Source organism: Littorina saxatilis, linkage group LG12 (assembly GCF_037325665.1).
Source record: "Littorina saxatilis isolate snail1 linkage group LG12, US_GU_Lsax_2.0, whole genome shotgun sequence".
In the NCBI taxonomy this organism is placed as follows: Eukaryota; Metazoa; Mollusca; class Gastropoda; order Littorinimorpha; family Littorinidae; genus Littorina; species Littorina saxatilis.
Genome location: NC_090256.1, coordinates 38,499,826 through 38,519,825, shown reverse-complemented (window position 1 = coordinate 38,519,825; position 20,000 = coordinate 38,499,826). Strand labels below are relative to the sequence as shown.

Sequence of the window (20,000 nt, the reverse complement as noted above, 5' to 3'; positions counted from 1 at the left end):
AAGGTGTCTCTAAAAAAAAAGTACCCGATTTTCTTTCATTACTACAGACAAGTCAGTAACTTTATTGAAATCTTTTTTGCGTGATATTGTAGTCAGTTCATAGAAGTTTTGTCCTCAGTTCACAGCCTTCAGTTGAGATCGTCTGTTTCTTCACACCACGTGATCAATGTAGCCACCCCGTTTTCCAATGACAGACTGCATCCTCATTGCCATTATTGTTCATTACATTTGGGGAATGTTTCCTTTGGGATGTTCTGGATTTCTCTGAGAAAGTGGTGGGGCTCCATCCTGTTGGAACCACTGTGTTGTCATTCGGATTTCATTGTCCCTTCTCTTAGTTTTTCCATTTCTCGGTACTGATGTTTCAATGTCTTTGTGGGTACTTTTTTTTGAGACACCCTATAATTATACCGAATCTCTACAACATAACCGCTTCCGTGCCCTGCGAGTTTGAATTTTCATGAATTAAAGGCACAGTGCAGCTAGCTCACAGCCTTCGTTTTGCGTTTTTGTTGCAGCTGAGTGCATTTACAGTTCAAAAATCCTCCTATGGTAGTAAAACAACCCCAAAACTACCCAACGACGACATCTGTGAAGCTCGACAGTTTCTTGTTCACGAGAGTGCATAAATTAACCTAGTTATTACGTTGGTGTTTGGTCGGAGTTCAATTCAACTGAGTGATTCCGGCCTCCATTTTGTTTTACACAAACTCATGATGACGTCTGACATAGTTTGCTTAGTGACGTGTCTTTTTGTGCATGATGTGGTGATCTACCTGATCTAAATTTAGATCCAAAAATAGGTCAAGACCAGCCGGGTCCGAGTATGAAATTAATTCGTAAAAAAAACGCAGTTCTTGACTCTTTGGGTGCAAGTCAATGAAACTTGGCAGTTCTTCTAACGGATAGCTGCCTGAGGTATGACTAAAAGCCCCAGGGGCTGGATTTGACAAGTTCAGTACCTTTAATTTCTTGCAGCCACTAACATAGGGCTGAAGTCGGTACCAAACTAAACTGTGACCACACTAACACGCATTCTGACAAACTACTTCAGAGTGTAGGTCACCAGGTACTTCGGAAACACCTGAGCGTTGTCAAAAATAACAAATAATCTGGGATAAGCTGTATCGTCAACACATGAATCATAGCGTTCACTGTTTCCTTTTGAACCGTCCACGCAAGGAGGCTGTGTCAGCTTTGGGGACCCCCTTACAAAACGTCCAGTTAGACAGCTGACCACGAACATTTTCCTTTCTTTCTTGTGTCCAGTTCTCTTATCTGCCTGTGCAGCGGTCGCGTAGAAGTAGCCTCCCTTGCCGAATGACGTGTTGTGCTTGCTGTCTCGCTGGTTACTGCAGTCCATTCCTGATTGGCAGATGGTAATGACGTCATCATCGGGCTCGACGCCGTAGTATAGGATTCGTTCTTCAAGTCGACCAGATTTTCTTGGCATAGATTTCTTCTTGCTGCGAAGAAAACAGTTCAAACAAAGCCGATAGTGAGCAGCTAATACTCCCCCAAAAGATTCAGTTAATTCATGAATACCCAGTGAAAAGCAGTTTCAAGTTACACAAGAGTTACATTTAAATAAAGGGACCTGCTCAGGAATCTAGGAATCAATCTCGATCAACAGCTGATTGCAAACGCTATGTCTTTCTTTCTTGTTAATTCCAGTTACTTAAGTGTTCAGTTTCGCCCGTGACCATTAAGGGCGGGTCCAGGATCTTAAGGAAGGGGGGGGGGGGGGGGGGGCCCACCCAAACTTTTTTGCACAAACTTGAAGGGCGCAAAGCGCCCTAATTGAAGACGCGAAGCGCCTGAACATGCTAGGGGGGTCCGGAGGAATGTTACCCCGGAATTTATTTTTTCAATGAAGCAAAATGCTGCAATCTAGGGCCACCTTAGCTCAGAAACTGTCATTTAATCATCTCTCTCTCTCTCTCTCTCTCTCTCTCTCTCTCTCTCTCTCTCTCTCTCTCTCTCTCTCTCTCTCTCTCTCTCTCTCTCTCTCTCTCTCTCTCTCTTTTTTTCCCTGAAGGGGGGGCCCGGCGGGACTCTTAGCCCCCCCCTACATCCGCCACTAACTATTAGTTCTCGCAGAATCTTAAGGACACAGAAAGCCAAGAATCAATCCCATTCACGCCGGTGCTTTTCAAAGCATGTATTGGCAAAAACAGGTATCAAATGTCCTTAAAGACACCACCATAAGCCGTGGGCTTGTTGTTGTTTCCACTTTAGGACAATGTAAATTTCATGAACATGTAAAACATGACTCAATAAAACATTGTTTAAATCCAATGTCCAAAGAAAACAACCAGAGCAATCATTCTCAATACTGCATCGCCTTACCTGGCGTAAGCTGCGGTCAAGCGTGTGTTGTCCACTCGCTGAATGCTGAGGACGGTAGCAGCCCTACCCAGGGTACCGCAGAAAGGGGATTTCACCTTGGTGTATGCTACGGTTTCTGGTGTAAGCTGCAGGATGGTCATACGAAACAAGGAATAAGACATCTGTGTTCACAGGAACAATAATAAAAACCTTTGGTCATAAGAAACAAGGAATCGGACATTCATTTTGTTGCTCGCAAGAACAATAATAAAAACCTTTGGTCATAAGAAACAAGGAATCGGACATTCATTTTGTTGCTCGCAAGAACAATAATAAAAACCTTTGGTCATAAGAAACAAGGAATCGGACATTCATTTTGTTGCTCGCAGGAGCAATAATAAAAACCTTTGGTTATAAGAAACAAGGAATCAGACATTTGTTTTGTTGCTCGCAGGAACAATGATAAAAACCTTTGGTCATAAGACACACGGAATCAGACATTAGTTTTGTTGCTCGCAGGAACAATGATAAAAACCTTTGGTCATAAGACACACGGAATCAGACATTAGTTTTGTTGCTCGCAGGAACAATGATAAAAACCTTTGGTCATAAGACACACGGAATCAGACATTAGTTTTGTTGCTCGCAGGAACAATGATAAAAACCTTTGGTCATAAGACACACGGAATCAGACATTAGTTTTGTTGCTCGCAGGAACAATGATAAAAACCTTTGGTCATAAGACACACGGAATCAGACATTAGTTTTGTTGCTCGCAGGAACAATGATAAAAACCTTTGGTCATAAGAAACAAGGAATCGGACATTCATTTTGTTGCTCGCAAGAACAATAATAAAAACCTTTGGTCATAAGAAACAAGGAATCGGACATTCATTTTGTTGCTCGCAAGAACAATAATAAAAACCTTTGGTCATAAGAAACAAGGAATCGGACATTCATTTTGTTGCTCGCAAGAACAATAATAAAAACCTTTGGTCATAAGAAACAAGGAATCGGACATTCATTTTGTTGCTCGCAGGAGCAATAATAAAAACCTTTGGTCATAAGAAACAAGGAATCGGACATTCATTTTGTTGCTCGCAGGAGCAATAATAAAAACCTTTGGTTATAAGAAACAAGGAATCAGACATTTGTGCTCGCAGGAACAATAATAAAACACCTTTGGTCATATGAAACAAGGAATCAGACATTTGTGCTCAAATGTATGTACAATAATAAAAAAAAATTCTTCTATAGTGATTTTCGCCACCAAATAACAGCCTCAGGGCGCTTGACACCATTAACAAGAAGGGCAAAGCCCATACGACTCACAGGCTTGACCTTGACCTTTACATGACCTTGACCTTCAGGGTCAAGGTCAAATAACTAAACCTAGCAATGACATCATACACTAAGAACTGCTTTACACATTTTTCCTACCAAAATACATGTGACCTTGACCCAAGGTCAAGGTCATCCAAGGTCATGCAACACAAAGCTGTTAATTCAAGACATAGGAAGTACAATGGTGCTTATTGGCTCTTTCTACCATGAGATATGGTCACTTTTAGTGGTTCACTACCTTATTTTGGTCACATTTCATAAGGGTCAAAGTGACCTTGACCTTGATCATATGTGACCAAATGTGTCTCATGATGAAAGCATAACATGTGCCCCACATAATTTTTAAGTTTGAAACAGTTATCTTCCATAGTTCAGGGTCAAGGTCACTTCAAAATATGTATACAATCCAACTTTGAAGAGCTCCTGTGACCTTGACCTTGAAGCAAGGTAAACCAAACTGGTATCAAAAGATGGGGCTTACTTTGCCCTATATATCATATATAGGTGAGGTATTGAATCTCAAAAACTTCAGAGAAAATGGGAAAAATAACTGTTTTTTAGACAACATTTATGGCCCCTGCGACCTTGACCTTGAAGCAAGGTCAAGATGCTATGTATGTTTTTTGGGGCCTTGTCATCATACACCATCTTGCCAAATATCCAATGTTAAAGTTTTCCGGACGGCCGGCCGGACGGACGGCCGGACGGACGGGGGGGACGGACAGACGGACGGACGACTCACTTTTGCTTCGCATGTGAGTCAAAAAACCCAACATTGTACACTGGAAGGTAAATATGTAGCACTTAAAAAAACACATTCATACCACATTCGAACAGAATCCTTGTCGTCATCACATTGTTTCATCAGCCCTCGGAAGTACACAAATTACTTTTGAAAAGAAAAGTAAAGAAAAGATCTTTCCCACGTGACATTATGGGCCAGTCACTAGCGAGGGTTGTGTCTGAAACACGAGGACAAGGAGCACGTACGTGTGTGTGTGTGTGTGTAGGTTTGTGTGTGTGTGTGTGTGTGTGTGTTTGTGTGTGTGTGTGTTTGTGTGTATGTGTGTGTGTGTTTGTGTGTGTATGTGTTTGTGTTTGTGTGTGTGTGTGTGTGTGTGTGTGTGTGTGTGTGTGTGTGTGTGTGTGCTTGTGTGTGTGTTATCCACACAACACATACAAACCCAACAGAGTTATTTTTTCTTCTTCAGGAGTTCGTCTATAAACAACAGCTCTTTATTATTCTCTTTTTGTATTATTCTCTTTATTATTCTCTTTATTTATATAGCGCCTTATCCGAAGTTCAAAGCGCTTTATGCCGTGTGAGATGGAATTTTTTACACAATATATCACGCATTCACATCGACCAGCAAACCTCAAGCCTGTTAGGCGAATGTTCACCTTTCGCGGCCTTTATTCCAAGTCACACGGGTATTTGATGGACATTTTTATTTATGCCTATACAATTTTGCCAGGAAAGACCCTTTTGTCAATCGTGGGATCTTTAACGTGCACACCCCAATATAGTGTACACGGAGGGACCTCGGTTTTTCGTCTCATCCGAAAGACTAGCACTTGAACCCACCATCTAGGTTAGGAAAGGGGGGAGAAAATAGCGGCCCGACCCAGGGTCGAACACGCAACCTCTCGATTCCGAGCGCAAGTCTTTAAACATTACTGACAAAAACAATGTTGCCAATGCAACCACAAAAAAACTTTCAACACAAAGCATTCACTTCGTTTCTCACCGTGGTAAGAAAATCATCAACGGAGACTGTAGGGGCTGCGGCGTCGTCAGGCTGGGTTTCAACATCATCGTCATCATTGGTGACGTCATCGTAATCGTCGGCTGTTTGCCCCTCTGTTTCACTGTCGTCGGTGAGAGACCTGTGTGACAATAAATATGGTATGGTTTAAACAGCGCGAAATTCTGAGAGAGAGAGAGAGAGAGAGAGAGAGAGAGAGAGAGAGAGAGAGAGGTAGAGAGAGAGAGAGAGGTAGAGAGAGAGAAGAGAGCGTCAGAGAGAGAGCGTCAGAGAGAGAGAGAGAGAGCGTCAGAGAGAGAGAGAGAGAGAGAGAGAGAGAGAGAGAGAGAGAGAGAGAGAGAGAGAGAGAGAGAGAAACACACACACACACAAACACCCCCCCCCCCCCACAGTTGCATGCACGGTTGCATACGCGCACACACACACACACACACACACACACACACACACGTGTGCGCGCGCAAACACACGCACGCACACACACACATGCACACACACACACACACACACACACACACACACACACACATCACTCCCACCACCATCACCACCACCCACAACTACATCAACAAACCATTCATATAATTTTCTCTCACTCACCCGTCGTCTGATTCAGCATCGCTATCGTCGAGAAGCACCTGAGGTCGTCTTCTGACCTTGAACTTGCGGCCAAGGTGCAGGTCTTTGAGCCGCATTTTGCCAAAGTCAAGAACAAACCGACCAGACTTGAGTGGGGTGTTAGCACTCGTGAGATAGTTGCGCTCAACCCGCGCGCTCGTCAGCTCAGCAAGGCCCGTCTCGGCGGCGCCCTGCGCACACACACACTTTTGTTTATTTTAATTCCATGATAATGTCCCGTTGCTGGTATATTTGGGTTGCTTCCTCCAAGAGGAAAGCTAGCAGCAACAAGAGTCGCGCTACCCAGGTGAAAGTATAATCTTCTCCACACAAGATTTGTGTCTTTTCTTATGAAACTTTCTCTTTTTTCATATGAAAGAAACATGCACACAGATCTACTGCGGACAAGGATAAAATAATAAAAGGTACTAAGCGACCAAAATATGAATTACAGTCAGAGAAAGCAAAACTGATCCACTCTCTTGGTAGCCTACTTACAAGACAGTAAGATGCACTGAAGAAAGAAGCAACTTTCATGGTAAAATATCAAGTTCCTTTTTCTGCATGAAAAGAGACATAAAAGGAACTAAAGCTTCTTCGAAATACAGGGTTATGAATCGTCAAGTTTGTAGTTGTCTAAATTTTAACAGAGTATAATCAGCTGCACAGCTATAACGTCCTTTTAGACACTGTCATTTTTCCGATCAAACACAAGTCTAGGAACAGCACGTGCAAACTAGGCATACGAGAAACACAACAAGCAAAGACGCTTGCTGTTTCGACTCACCTCCAACCCAATCTCAATCCAGTCGCCATCTTGGTTTCGCCAGTACCAGAGCCAGACGGTTGCTATGGGCAACTGAGACTTGTTGGACTCTGCGCTAGAGGGCGTGGTGAGCCGCCTGATTTTGTATCTCTGGTTTGAGGACAGACTGACGGCGGTGAACTCCCTTAGGTTGACCTTCATCGTATCGCCGTTCCTGCAATAATACCATAAGGCGGCACTTAATTGAGCCCGAAGTTGACTTCGCGAAGACCACGCGAAATCTTTTTACCAAAAACTCAGTGCTAAAGCTCCGTGCGATCAGCTTCGCAAAGTATACTTCGCGTAGTCGACTAGGCCCAATTAAAGACAGGCTTAAGGCAGTGTCGCTATAAAGTTTGTAACTAGGGTATTCACATTAGACAGTCAAGCGATGCCAAAAACACAACTGCATAGTGAGGCGTGTGGTGCGCGAGCACGCACACAGACACACATACATAGACATACATATACACATACACACACTTACACAGACACGCACACAGACACACACACACTTACATACACACACATAGATGCACACACACACACACACACACACACACACACACACACACACACACACACACATGTACACATACACGCACACTAACACACACACATACACACACATACACACAGATGCACACACACACACACACACACACACACACACACACACACACACACACACACACAATGCCATACTCTCTCTGCCCAACACAAACACCCAGCACATACACGTCTTGTAGAGTGCACTCCACGACGTTTGGCTTTGAGTACTCTCGCTCCAACACCAGGTTGTTGTCATGGTCAAGGCTTGACCAAACCACGTCCTCATCCCTCCCGACGTCCTCAGGCCACTCGGTCAGTCGCCACAGGTAGAGCCGGTCACTGTGCAGGTGGTGACACGAATCTCCGAAACGACACTTGTTCTGAACAAATTCGAAACAGATAGACTGCAACCTTCGACAGTCAACACTCAAATCAGAAAGCGAAAAGCAGACTGCTAATGATCTAAAATTAAGAATTTAAATACAAATTTAACTTTCCAATAACTTACCGTTCTTGTTTTTGTGCGTGTGGTTTTTTTTTCAAATCAGAAAGGTTAATATGGATCAAGCACTGTTTTACTTAATCATTATTGCAATCTCAAGCAGCAGGCGTATTAGGCATCGTTAATTTATGTAGTGCTCAGGGTTTCATTTACTAGTGCGCCTTGCGCTATTGGCGCATAACATCTCAAAGTGTCCCATTGGAATCGCCTTCAGTGCGTCAAAGGGCGCACTGAGATTACGTACCACTGCCCCACCCCATGCACACTTTTCACGGGAGTACAATGTTCGGAATGAGCTAGGCAAAAACGCCAAGCCGAGCAACTTGCGAGTTTGTAAAATGCAATGTGATTTGCTTTTAAAATGTAATTCATTGTTATTCAACCAATTCTGCGAACTATCTGTGCTTGCGCGATTTCCTCTGCGGAAACTGTCAACAGAAGCGATATCGATCGAAACACAGACAAACACACACACACACACACACACACACACACACACACACACACACACACACACACACACACACACACACACACACACACACACACACTAACCGGAAAAACTGGCAAATTCTCATACCATCATATGGCACTAAATAGCACTATTTTGCATCTTTCGAGAAAAAAAAATTCGGACCGCCCAGCCTGCTATGTGCATTTTGCCTTCGACTATGTAATGTCCCATCAGAATTTGGTTGAGGGGGACAAATGTCCCATTGTCTTTTTCTTCCAGGCTAAACCCTGATTTGCTTAAAGGCACAGTAAGCCTCCCGTAAACCATCACAGATACTGTCAGGCTTTTACACACAGTACAAACACCCTTCCATTTGAACGCTCACCGAACGGGAACATCCTAGGTGCCCTACGTAAAGAGCGAGCAATTTTCATAGAATTAATTTTGCGGATTGTCTCCATCACAATCGGACCGTGGTGCGTTTTGGCGCTAGACCTAACTTTTAAAATCTAAATAATAAATTGACAGCTTGTTACACAAACATTCTTAAATCATAAAAGAATTCTTTTTTCATCAAGACAAGATCAGTACAATTCGAAGTTTTGAAAGTTTGAAAAAAGAAAAGCCCGGAAGCAGGGTCACGCAAGGTCGTGGTTCTCGTAGCAGACGACGGTTTATGCCTATGGCCAGTTCCTCTGAAAAGCCATCGCTAGAGTTCTTGTGAACCACATCCGTTTGTTTCGTGCATAGTCAGAGGTACATAATAACGTGCTATTGCAGATAAGCTCACAGCGAGCCGCATTCAAATTACAAACTGACGACTGCATTGTGAAAAAGGGAAACTGGATCACACGGGTTCACGATGGCTCAGGGTTAAGAAAAACCACGCAATAATACATTCTTTGAAAATTGCTCGCTCTTTACGGAGGGCACCTAGGATGTTCTCAAGCGGCGAGTGTTTAAATGAAAGGGTGTTTGCACTGTGTGTTAAAGCCTGACAGTATCTGTGATGGTTTACGGGAGGCTTACTGTGCCTTTAACACAAATCACAAAATGCACAATCCATAGACAGAATGAAAAAACATGAATATAGATTTTTTTCTCACTTATGTCTGCACGTCTCCAGAGGAACTGACAAAGAATTTCGAGAAGAACGTTTGTCTCGCTGACCTCAACATATCAACAATAGAGAGTAAATCGTAAGGTCACCACTAGGCTTTGCGTATACCGGTATGGTATAACATGAAAACGGAAATGCTAACTGACTGAGACATGAGCAAATCAAATCAAATCAAATCAAAATTTATATTCGAGGGTTGTGGCATAAGCATTACAAACGAGCTTGTTTTAAACCATCCCTCGCCCAGAGAGGGACTACTTTAATCCCATATTTACGCGGACATTCACGTAGAAAAAGAGAGCACGGAGAGTGAGATCCACTGACCATGAGGTGGAAAACACAGAGACTTTCCATGCGTGGCGACCGTCCCGCTTCACGGGAGAGCGCCGTGTATGACCCTTCCTTGCCACGTCTGCCGGCAGATGGACACCTCGGGCGACGTCCTGCAGAAATAGGAATGCATCTTTCTGTCACTGAGTGCCCGAAACACTCGAATTACCTTTTGGAGGCAAGATCAGTAAAACAAGTGAGTTTGGGATTGATAAGTAGTCATATAAAAACTGCTATAAGATAAGGTAAGAAAACTTAAATGTCCAGTTTTATTTCACACAAACATGGACATTTTTCTTTTGGCACCACATCGCATTTCTAATAAGACAGAGACACGATCAAACAGCTCAATTGAACATAAATACACTACTAAAATCAACTTATTGCAACTTCTGTGCCTGTGTCTGTCAACACAATGGTTCCCAAGAGCATACCTGGAGACAACGGCAGCCATACGCTGTTACAGACAGTTCTCTACAATTGACAGGTGTCTAACCGGTGATGCACCAGAAACGTAGAGCTACTATGATAGCCCACGCTCAACGGAGGCCGGCAGACAACTCTGTGACAGTCCAAAGAAGGTGCTGTGAAAGGGGCGTCACCCTGCCCCACTTGGTAGACCTATTCCCAAGAGGGAGAGAGAGATAGAGAGAGAGTGAGAGAGAGAAAAGGAGAGAGAGAGATAGGGGGGGGGAGGGGGGGAGAGGAGGAAAGTGGGAGGGAGAGAGGGAGAGAGACAGGGGGAGAAAGAGCTGTAAACAGACTAAGACAAGTTGCAAGAGGGAGTGTTGTCTTACCGTTGTTCTGAGGCACCGGCTGCAAATCTCTTCCTTGAAACAGGTTGGGCACAGAACCAAACATTTTCGGCTTGGCACCAAACTGGAAACCCGTCCTTCTTTCTTCCTCATCACCGTCGACGGAGTCGTCGTTGTCGCGGCTGGTAGAGGTGTTACTGTCGCTTTCGTACATTTTGACCTCTTCCAGAATATCCGTTAGACGTCGGCCACTGACGTTGACGCCATATTTTGTGAGAGCTTGGGTGACCTGTACCATCATTGTGTGAGCTTAACCTTAAACCCTGAAAAGACTTGTTCTCTTGATATAACAACTATTTTCAGCCCTTTAAGATTAATATCTCATCGACAAAGAATACAGATAAATCATGCGGCGGAATAATGTCATAGAAAAAAATGAAGCTACCACTTTGATGATGCTCTGTTTGCTCTCAGTAGATACGTGCTTAGTCGTGCTTCCGAAAACACCGCATAATCAACAAGCATTAGTTTTTGTATTTGATTCCAAGTGGTAACAAAAAAAGTGCTGAAAATCGTGTCCCCCGAAAACTGACGATAAACATTTTCACTGGCATTCAAATACACTGTTCAGGACATCATCGTCGTTCGTAAACCGTTTTGCTCCAAACATCCCGGAGTCGACGCGTCCAAATAGAAAACTCTTATTGCGGAACCTCGATCTCTCCCAAAGCCTTGTGCAATATTTGACGTCAAAGCAAAACGACGTCACTATAGCGTGACGTATTAATTTTAACAATTCTTCGAGGGGAAACACCAAGCGCAAAAGTGTTCCCAGAATGACGTTTGTCTCGGTGATTTTGGCATCATGGGCAGGGGAAAAGCAGGTCCCTGCCAAACTAGTTTGACATGACCTCATTTACATGATATACTAACGTGTGAATCGAACGGTATTGTTATCTCATGAGTGGTCTCTATCACGTATGTAGGATAACATACAGCACGAAATGACATGAAATAAATATATGCATACTAGGAAAGGAAAGACAAGGCAAGTTAATACGGTTTTTTTTTCAAATATGGTTACATGAATTTAAAAAAAAAAAGCTTACAATAAAAACAACAACAAAAGAAATGTAATAATGGGACACAACACTTCGTAATTAATAACCAGAAATAGGTCAAACTGAATTAATACCTTATTAATTATAATCACAAATGTGTTAACAGGACAGGATTTATTTTTTAATTCTAATAACCAGAATTCTTTGATAATATACTTAATAAAATGTACCAAGTTCAACAACTTTCGCTTATTTGTTAATTCAAATAAATGTTTAAATTTGACTGCGTTTGATTTTCTCCGAAAATACACTGGTAACAGCTTGATCCTCAAATGTTCAAAAAAGAAATACACTGAAATATATAATGAAATTCATAGAGGACAGGCTGTGTTACAGACCTGAGGGTGATTGATGTTGTGGTTTCTGCGGCAGCCCTTGCCGAACCTACATGTTCCCAACACGTAGGGCAGACACAGGTGTAAAGCGCGGCACTCGTTCTTTCGCCCGCACCCACAGTGCTGGTTAAAATACCTGACAAGCACACAACACACAAGTGCAAATAAAAAAATAAATTAAAGGTCCACTCCGCCTCGTGAAACGTTACGAAACATTCATCCGAACTTGAACCCATCGGAATTTAAAGTGGACGAAAATGATACATAACAGACGTATGATCATGACGAACGATGGCTTATTGTTGGGTGTCATTTCTAAGAAGGTGGTGTTTCATTTTGGTTTAATATAATGATGGCTAGAAGCCTTTTGGGTGGCCCACTCCGCCTCACTGTCTGAGATCTGGGCAGGCTTTAACATGGGACAAGACTATCCCTCCGAATCGTCACATACGGAAAATAAACAGCCTCGGTACACTCAGTGCACAGGGGTATATATTTTATTTTTTTTAATTTTTTTTGTTGGTGGGGGTGGGGGTGATTAATTTCGAATAAAGCAAACTCAACACAGCAAGCAGTCAGGGTATGTGACCAAGTGGAAGGATGGTCGTGTCCCATGTTAAAGCTAGGAGAGTGGGGCAGAGTGAAAAAAAAACCAGTTATTAGCCATGGTTATATTAATTAAACCAAATTTAAACACCACCTTCTCGGAAGTTACTCCCAATAATAAGTCATCGTCCGTCATCCATGCATTAATTCATTCATATACTCATCTCTTTATCTATTTCTCACCAGCACACCCGGGGTAGAGTAATACCCCGTCGCACCCAGGGCAGACAGAGCAAGGAGCGCAAGTCAGTGATGTCCAGACCACCCAGCAGGTGCCACCCCAGGGCTCGACCGTTATGGGGTGTCCTCAGGCTGTGTCCAAAGCCGCAGCAATCGCGACCATCGCCCAGCGAGCAGTATCCGGACAACAGGTAGAAGGCACAGAAGTGGAGATCCGAGCAGTTCCTGGCTCTGCACGATCCGTGCTTCTTGAAGTGAGTGGGGCAAATGCTCATCTTTGTTCTCGGTCTCACGAAAACTTCTTTGTATTCTTTGTCTAACTGGAAGACCTGCACACACAAACATATCTAGTCATGAATCACTGCTGGTATTTTGCCTGCCCAGAGAATGCTATGACGGCTTACTAGTGCCAAAACCTGGGGTTACCCATTATCACGTGATAATTACTCATTAACGCTGTCAGTTACTGTTTTCACTCGTTAGTTACTCATTTTCACGGGATAATTAGTACTTTTCACGGGAAAATGACTAATTTTTAGTTTTGGCATTAGCAATCCGTCAGGAAGTGAGCCAAAACTAAAAATTAGTAATTAACAGGTGAAAGTTAGTAATTTTCCCGGGAAAATTAGTAATTAACACGTGAAAATAGTAATTATCAAGGGAAAATTACTAATTTTACGACCATTAGTAATTTTCCCTTGATAATTACAATTATGAGGTTTTGGCACTAGTAAGCCGTAATAGAATGCTTAAAATTCATTCATAAAACATTTGCAGTCTTTGACTCCTTGCATAAAAGTCATTGAACTTTTTTTTCTCAAACGGATTGCTGCCTGAGGCCCGACTGAAAGCCCTCGGGGCTCCGTGCACCTGGACGTGACAAGTTCAGCAGCTTTAACAGACATTCCTATCCAAATGTCTGTAATGTATCTGTATTTATTTGTGTATGAACTTGATGTTATGTCTGTCCGTCTGTCCTGATATTGTGTTTTTGTTCTGTCTTGTCTGTTGGCTATGTACACCCAAACAATAGGACATTATGTTATCCAAATGCTTCATTACAAACCATGTCATATGTTTGCCAACTGTAGGTGATCATATATGAATGAACAATTCTTTGTGTTGAGGGATACATGTGTATGGATTAAAAAACCCACAATGATGTGCATGGCAAACTTTCAAAAAACAAAAACAACAACACAGATTTTACCTCCGGACACTGTCCGAGACAACGTTCCAGCCTGTCAGCAGTGTTGACACTGTGGGCTTTCTGTCGCGCTTTGCCCAGCGCGTTGAAGACGTCAACGATCTCTTCTCGGAGGTCCTCGTCCCGAGACGCCAGCAGTATCTGAAGCACGTCTCGCACAAGCCTCTCCCTGCCCTCAGCACCCGCCATCGCTGACTCTTAAGCCTGTCCTTGACTGGGCGAAGTCGACGACGGGCTGAATTAAGTACCGCCTTGGGGAACCTGAAATGAATCGTTTGATGTGGCTGTGATATCCACATTTTATCAGTCACAAAGTCGAGAAAGGAGGAGTCATATCAGACCGAGGCGTAAGCCGAGATTTGATATATTTTCACCTTTCGAAATGTAGCTCAACTCTTCCTTCCCACTGTCTCTCTCATCGTCAGGTGATCAGTTACATTTTGTTTTTTGCTCTTTTGCTGTTCTGTGTAACCACCGTCGGTAAAACTTCAGAGATGTAATTTCTGGGCATATTCAAGCATATTATTTTGTTGTGTGCATGCTTTTTCCCTTTCGCAGCGAGATATCAATACTAGGGGAAGGGCTCCTAATATGGACCACTTTTTGTTTATTGCTGATTATAACTAGCTTGTTTTCTTACGAAGAAGTTTCATTTTGTGTTTGGTAGTCCTTCTCGCCTAATTAGAGTAAAATAGCTTTGATAGATTTTCAGCAAAAATTAAATACAGAAAAAAATCACAAAGGGTCCATATTAGGCGCCCAGGCTCCTAATATGGACCAGTAAAGCGGCCTTCACGAATCACCGTAAAAAGCCCCCTATTCTTCAAAATAATATGATACAACTTAGTGTAAAAGTCAGACTAATTAAAAGATGCTTTAGATTTATCTGTTTCGGGTTGATGAGAGCATTATTTGAAGCACACCATGTACCAGGAAACTAAAGAAACATATCAAAAACAGAGTGAAAATAAGTGAAATTATGAACTTCTACAAAAAGAAGACTATTTGTTATATTTTTTTGAAATCTCGAGGGCTAGTTATAGGTTATTTTCAGCAAGCTTCTTAATGAATTAATGAAAATAACCTTTAGCTTTTAATTTCTTCGATTTGTTGAAGGTGGTCCATATTAGGGGACTCACACATACTTTGATATTTTGCTATTATTTTTTGTTTGCAGTAGAAACTCGGGGTCAAAACTGCTAAAATGTAACAAATACGGTCTTAGCTGTCATAAATAGCAATTTTTGTGTGATAACAGCTTTGGCTGTGGACAGAAACGAGTCCATTTTAGGCGGCAAATTTAGAGTGGACGCTGCCAAAAGTGAAAAAAAGCGAAAAAGCCCAACGGTTTTGAGGTTTGTGTTTCTGCAACAGTTTTGACATGTGAAAGTTATCCAGAGAGGGTGAATACAGCGAATAAAACTTTTTTGAGCGCTCTAGCGCCGTCAGTTTGTCAGAACATGTGGTCCATTATCATTAGGAGCCGGTCCATATTAGGAGCCCTTCCGTGGCCGGGGATATAGCTCAGTCGGTAGCGCGCTGGATTTGTATCCAGTTGGCCGCTGTCAGCGTGAGTTCGTCCCCACGTTCGGCGAGATATTTATTTCTCAGAGTCAACTTTGTGTGCAGACTCTCCTCGGTGTCCGAACACCCCCGTGTGTACACGCAAGCACAAGACCAAGTGCGCACGAAAAAGATCCTGTAATCCATGTCAGAGTTCGGTGGGTTATAGAAACACGAAAATACCCAGCATGCTTCCCCCGAAAGCGGCGTATGGCTGCCTAAATGGCGGGGTAAAAACGGTCATACACGTACAATTCCACTCGTGCAAAAAACACGTAGTGTACGTGGGAATTTCAGCCCACGAACGCAGAAGAAGAAGAAGGAGCCCTTCCCCTACTGATAAAGGGTGCCTGTTTGACAAATGGTTAGTTTCAGTTTCGTCATATAACCACAATCCTTTTTATTTTTGTAAAATACAATCTACTATTTGAAAAGTGTTGAAGCGGAAATGTTCAGTAACTAGCGAAGTAAAAAAAATGGTGGCATCTTCAGGATCGCTTCCGATAAAAAAAAATTGAAAGCAATTATTCGCAGTGAAATCGTTAATTCTTATATGCTGAGTGTTAGAAAACGATAGCAGACGTGTCTAAAAATGATAACAGCATGAGCCGACATTTCACTGTGACGGACCTTAAAGGCTGACATAGTCCTATTTAATTAGTTTAATTACTTCCAGGGCTTTTCCCATCGTTGCGGGGATGTATAAATTACTAGATGATTACCCGCTTCGCCGGGTACCGGCTTCGCCGGGTACCGGCTTCGCCGGGAAGAAGTAGAGCCGAATACCAGGCTGCGCCACGCCGAGCCGGCGCACGAAGGAAAGGAGATAAACGCGCAAAACACTGGAGACCTTCTAAAAATAGTAACGTGCAGTGACCTTCTAAAAATAGTAACGTAGTAACGGGAATATGGATTGACGCCACACGGAGGAAGGGAGATAATCGCGGCTGAAAACACTGGAGAAGATAAGAAAGAGTTACTGGTAGTGGATCCCGACAACACAAAACAACAACAACAACAAAATCGGTTCAGCGCGCACAGCGCTGCGCGCTGAGAGCACGTGTTGAAATATCTCATCGATGAGGTTGTGTCCGGGGTGTAGCTGAATACGTACTCATTCGGCTGTGTAAGCGATGTGAGGGTTGTCTCTGAATGAGATGTGTAGGCATAATTATATTGTTAGCAACAATGAAAATGTACTCACCAGAAGAAAAAAACCGCAACATGAACAATCAAACACGAACACGTTGTTGTTGTTCATGTTGCTGTTTTTTTCTTTCTTGTAAGTACATTGTCATTGATGTATTGTTCGACGGGCGCAGTGGTGTGGTGGTAAGACGTCGGCCTCCTAATCGGGAGGTCGTGAGTTCGAATCCCGGTCGCTGCTGCTTGGTGGGTTAAGAGTGGAAATTTTTCGCAGACCTGCTAGTGACTTAACCCCCTTCGTGTGTACACGCAAGCACAAGACCAAGTGCGCACGGAAAAGATCCTATAATCCATGTTAGAGTTCGGTGGGTTATAGAAACACGAAAATACCCAGCATGCCTCCCCGAAATCTGCGTATGCTGCCTGAATGACGGGGTAAAAACGGTCATACACGTAAAAATCCACTCGTGCTAAAACCATGAGTGAACGTGGAAGAAGAAGAAGTCTTGTTCTAGTCCTTCTCACCTGCAGTCGCTTGTTCCAGTTCCGTGTTTGTCGAGCTTGCAAACCTATTTGGTAATGGCCTTGTAATAACTACCATACTGTCACTGAGGCAGACTATGTGTGCAGTCCCGTGTCAGTCTGACCTTCTTCTCTCCTAATGCAGATACATATTAGGCAATGACATTTTTATGACTACGAATGATCTCATGTGAGTAGACTGCATTTAGTAAGCAATCTCTTTGAATTCGCCGGCTGTCAAAAATGTATAGTGCCCCTGAACTAAGACAACACACGTCATGTTCTCGCTGACATAGAGTTACTTTTATTGCCGGTGACATAAGCTAATCCTTGTATTTGAGCCCAACATGTGCATGCTTCAACAGATAGCTGTGGTTATTATAGTTTTGTGTAAGTGCATGTGCTAACAAACTGAATTACAGCTGGTTACTGTCCATCAGAGCTGTACTGAACACGCACTCATCCGCTCTTCCATTCTTATCAGTCACTCCCACAAATTAATTGTCCACACCAGCTGTTTGCAGTTAAGTCCACGTAAAGTGAAATGTTATAGAATTAAAGCTTTTTATGATTTTAACTTTTGTGAAAAATCATAGCAATTTCAAAATCAATTTTCCAAAACATATTTACAAAAAACATGAAAAAGTTTAGCATCAAATTATAGCACAGCAGGGCACTGCTGGCCGATTGTCTCCCCTGCCCTTCTGTTGGGTCAAACAAAGGGGCAAAATACATATTTACAACAAGAAAACGTTTAGTATCAGATAGCCCGGCCGGGCACTGCTGACTGGTTGTCTCTCCTGCCCTTCAGTTGGGTCAAACGAAGCGATCAAACATCAATTTACCAAAACATATTTACAAGGAAAAAACAAAACAAACAAGTCGGGCAAGGCGAAAATACAACATTTAGTCAAGTAGCTGTCGAACTCACAGAATGAAACTGAACGCAATGCAACGCAGCAAGACCGTATACTCGTAGCATCGTCGGTCCACCGCTCACGGCATAGGCAGTGAAATTGACAAGAAGAGCGGTTTAGTAGTTGCGCTGAGAAGGATAGCACGCTTTTCTGTACCTCTCTTCGTTTTAACTTTCTGAGCGTGTTTTTAATCCAAACATATCATATCAATATGTTTTTGGAATCAGAAACCGACAAGGAATAAGATGAAAGTGTTTTTAAATTGATTTCGACAATTTAATTTTGAAAATAATTTTTATATATTTAATTTTCAGAGCTTGTTTTTAATACAAATATAACATATTTATATGTTTTTGGAATCAGCAAATGATGCAGAATAAGATAAACGTAAATTTGGATCGTTTTATAAAAAAAAGGGTTTTTTTACAATTTTCAGAGTTTTAATGACCAAAGTCATTAATTAATTTTTAAGCCACCACGCTGAAATGCAATACCGAAGTCCGGCCTTCGTCGAAGATTACTTGACCAAAATTTCAACCAATTTGGTTGAAAAATGAGGGCGTGACAGTGCCGCCTCAACTTTCACGAAAAGCCGGATATGACGTCATCAAAGACATTTATCAAAAAAATGAAAAAAACGTATGGGGATATCATACCCAGAAACTCTCATGTCAAATTTCATAAAGATCGGTCCAGTAGTTTGGTCTGAATCGCTCTACACGCACGCACGCACACACACACACACACACACACACACACACACACACACACACACACACATACACACATACACACACACACACACATACACCACGACCCTCGTCTCGATTCCCCCCTCTATGTTAAAACATTTAGTCATAACTTGACTAAATGTAAAAAAGTTTCGCGTCAAATGGCCCAGCAGGGCAGCTGACTGATTGTCTCCCCTGCCCTACTGTTAATTCTGCGGGTCACAGAAAGAAACCAAGCCGAAATACAGAAACTCCTGGCCCCCATAATGAGCCAGGGGATTACTTCCCTCGACCCGACCCTAAGGGTCAACCAGGTTAGTAAGTCTACCCGAGAACAAAAATGCCAGATGCCACAGTCGCGGGCTACTCAACCCAAACCACTCAGGGCGAAGGGAAGTAGGCTGTGGACCGATGCGATCTGTGGACTAAAGCTTAAGTTTCGGTTCCAGACCAATCAATGACGGTACTGCACCGAAGCTCAAACGGTGGTGTCAGCTCACCCTGGCATGGCATGCAAGAAAAACAACAACAGCGAAATGTAGACTGAGCAGGAAACTGATCCGAACATACAAATTATCTCTCTTGACTAGTACTATTACAATGGACATCAACCAGCGACATGAAACAAAGCTCCAGCGCCACAAAGTTACAAAATGCATGCCTCCATTGATAAAATGGAGGAGGGGTCGGTGGCGGAAAAATGTTCACCAAATATAAAACTTGACCTTTCAGCTTGCTGCAATCTTGCGTAGTGACGCTATGCTAAGCTCTGTGCGGGGCACTGTCCGCCGCATCGGTCAGTTTCAGCGGTCCGCTACGAGCCAATCAAAGAAAGGCGCATGCAATCACACAAACTGCCCAGTTCTTTTCAGTTATCAATCTACGTACCTCTTTAGTTTAAGTAACAAACTTTTAGCCTACATTTCGTTAATTCTTACAACTATAAAATGACTTTCTTTTTGAAAACCTCACATGTAGCCTGCTACATACAAACCTTACTCATTCCCACAACCTTAACTTAAGCTGTACATGGTTTTAAAGAGAGACATTTCGAATTAAATCTGGGACACTTGCCGTAAAGTTGGCATCAACGCCTAG

The 20,000-nt window shown here is 42.8% G+C and overlaps 1 protein-coding gene across 1 annotated transcript in view; it reads right to left on the bottom strand.

The window, feature by feature from the left end:
- LOC138981881 (protein mono-ADP-ribosyltransferase PARP12-like) overlaps window positions 1-20,000 on the bottom strand; it is a 22,872-nt gene that overhangs the window by 982 nt on the left and 1,890 nt on the right. Inside the window, exons 2-12 of the mRNA XM_070355021.1 lie at window positions 14,027-14,284; window positions 12,820-13,145; window positions 12,034-12,166; window positions 10,617-10,863; window positions 9,814-9,932; window positions 7,600-7,793; window positions 6,844-7,036; window positions 6,039-6,247; window positions 5,421-5,559; window positions 2,350-2,474; window positions 1-1,466 (exon numbers count right to left, since the gene is read on the bottom strand). The exon at window positions 1-1,466 is cut by the window's left edge and continues 982 nt beyond it. Coding sequence (XP_070211122.1) covers window positions 1,046-1,466; window positions 2,350-2,474; window positions 5,421-5,559; window positions 6,039-6,247; window positions 6,844-7,036; window positions 7,600-7,793; window positions 9,814-9,932; window positions 10,617-10,863; window positions 12,034-12,166; window positions 12,820-13,145; window positions 14,027-14,212 — 2,292 coding nt within the window. The 5' untranslated portion in view covers window positions 14,213-14,284 and the 3' untranslated portion in view covers window positions 1-1,045. The remainder of the gene's footprint in view (window positions 1,467-2,349; window positions 2,475-5,420; window positions 5,560-6,038; window positions 6,248-6,843; window positions 7,037-7,599; window positions 7,794-9,813; window positions 9,933-10,616; window positions 10,864-12,033; window positions 12,167-12,819; window positions 13,146-14,026; window positions 14,285-20,000) is intronic.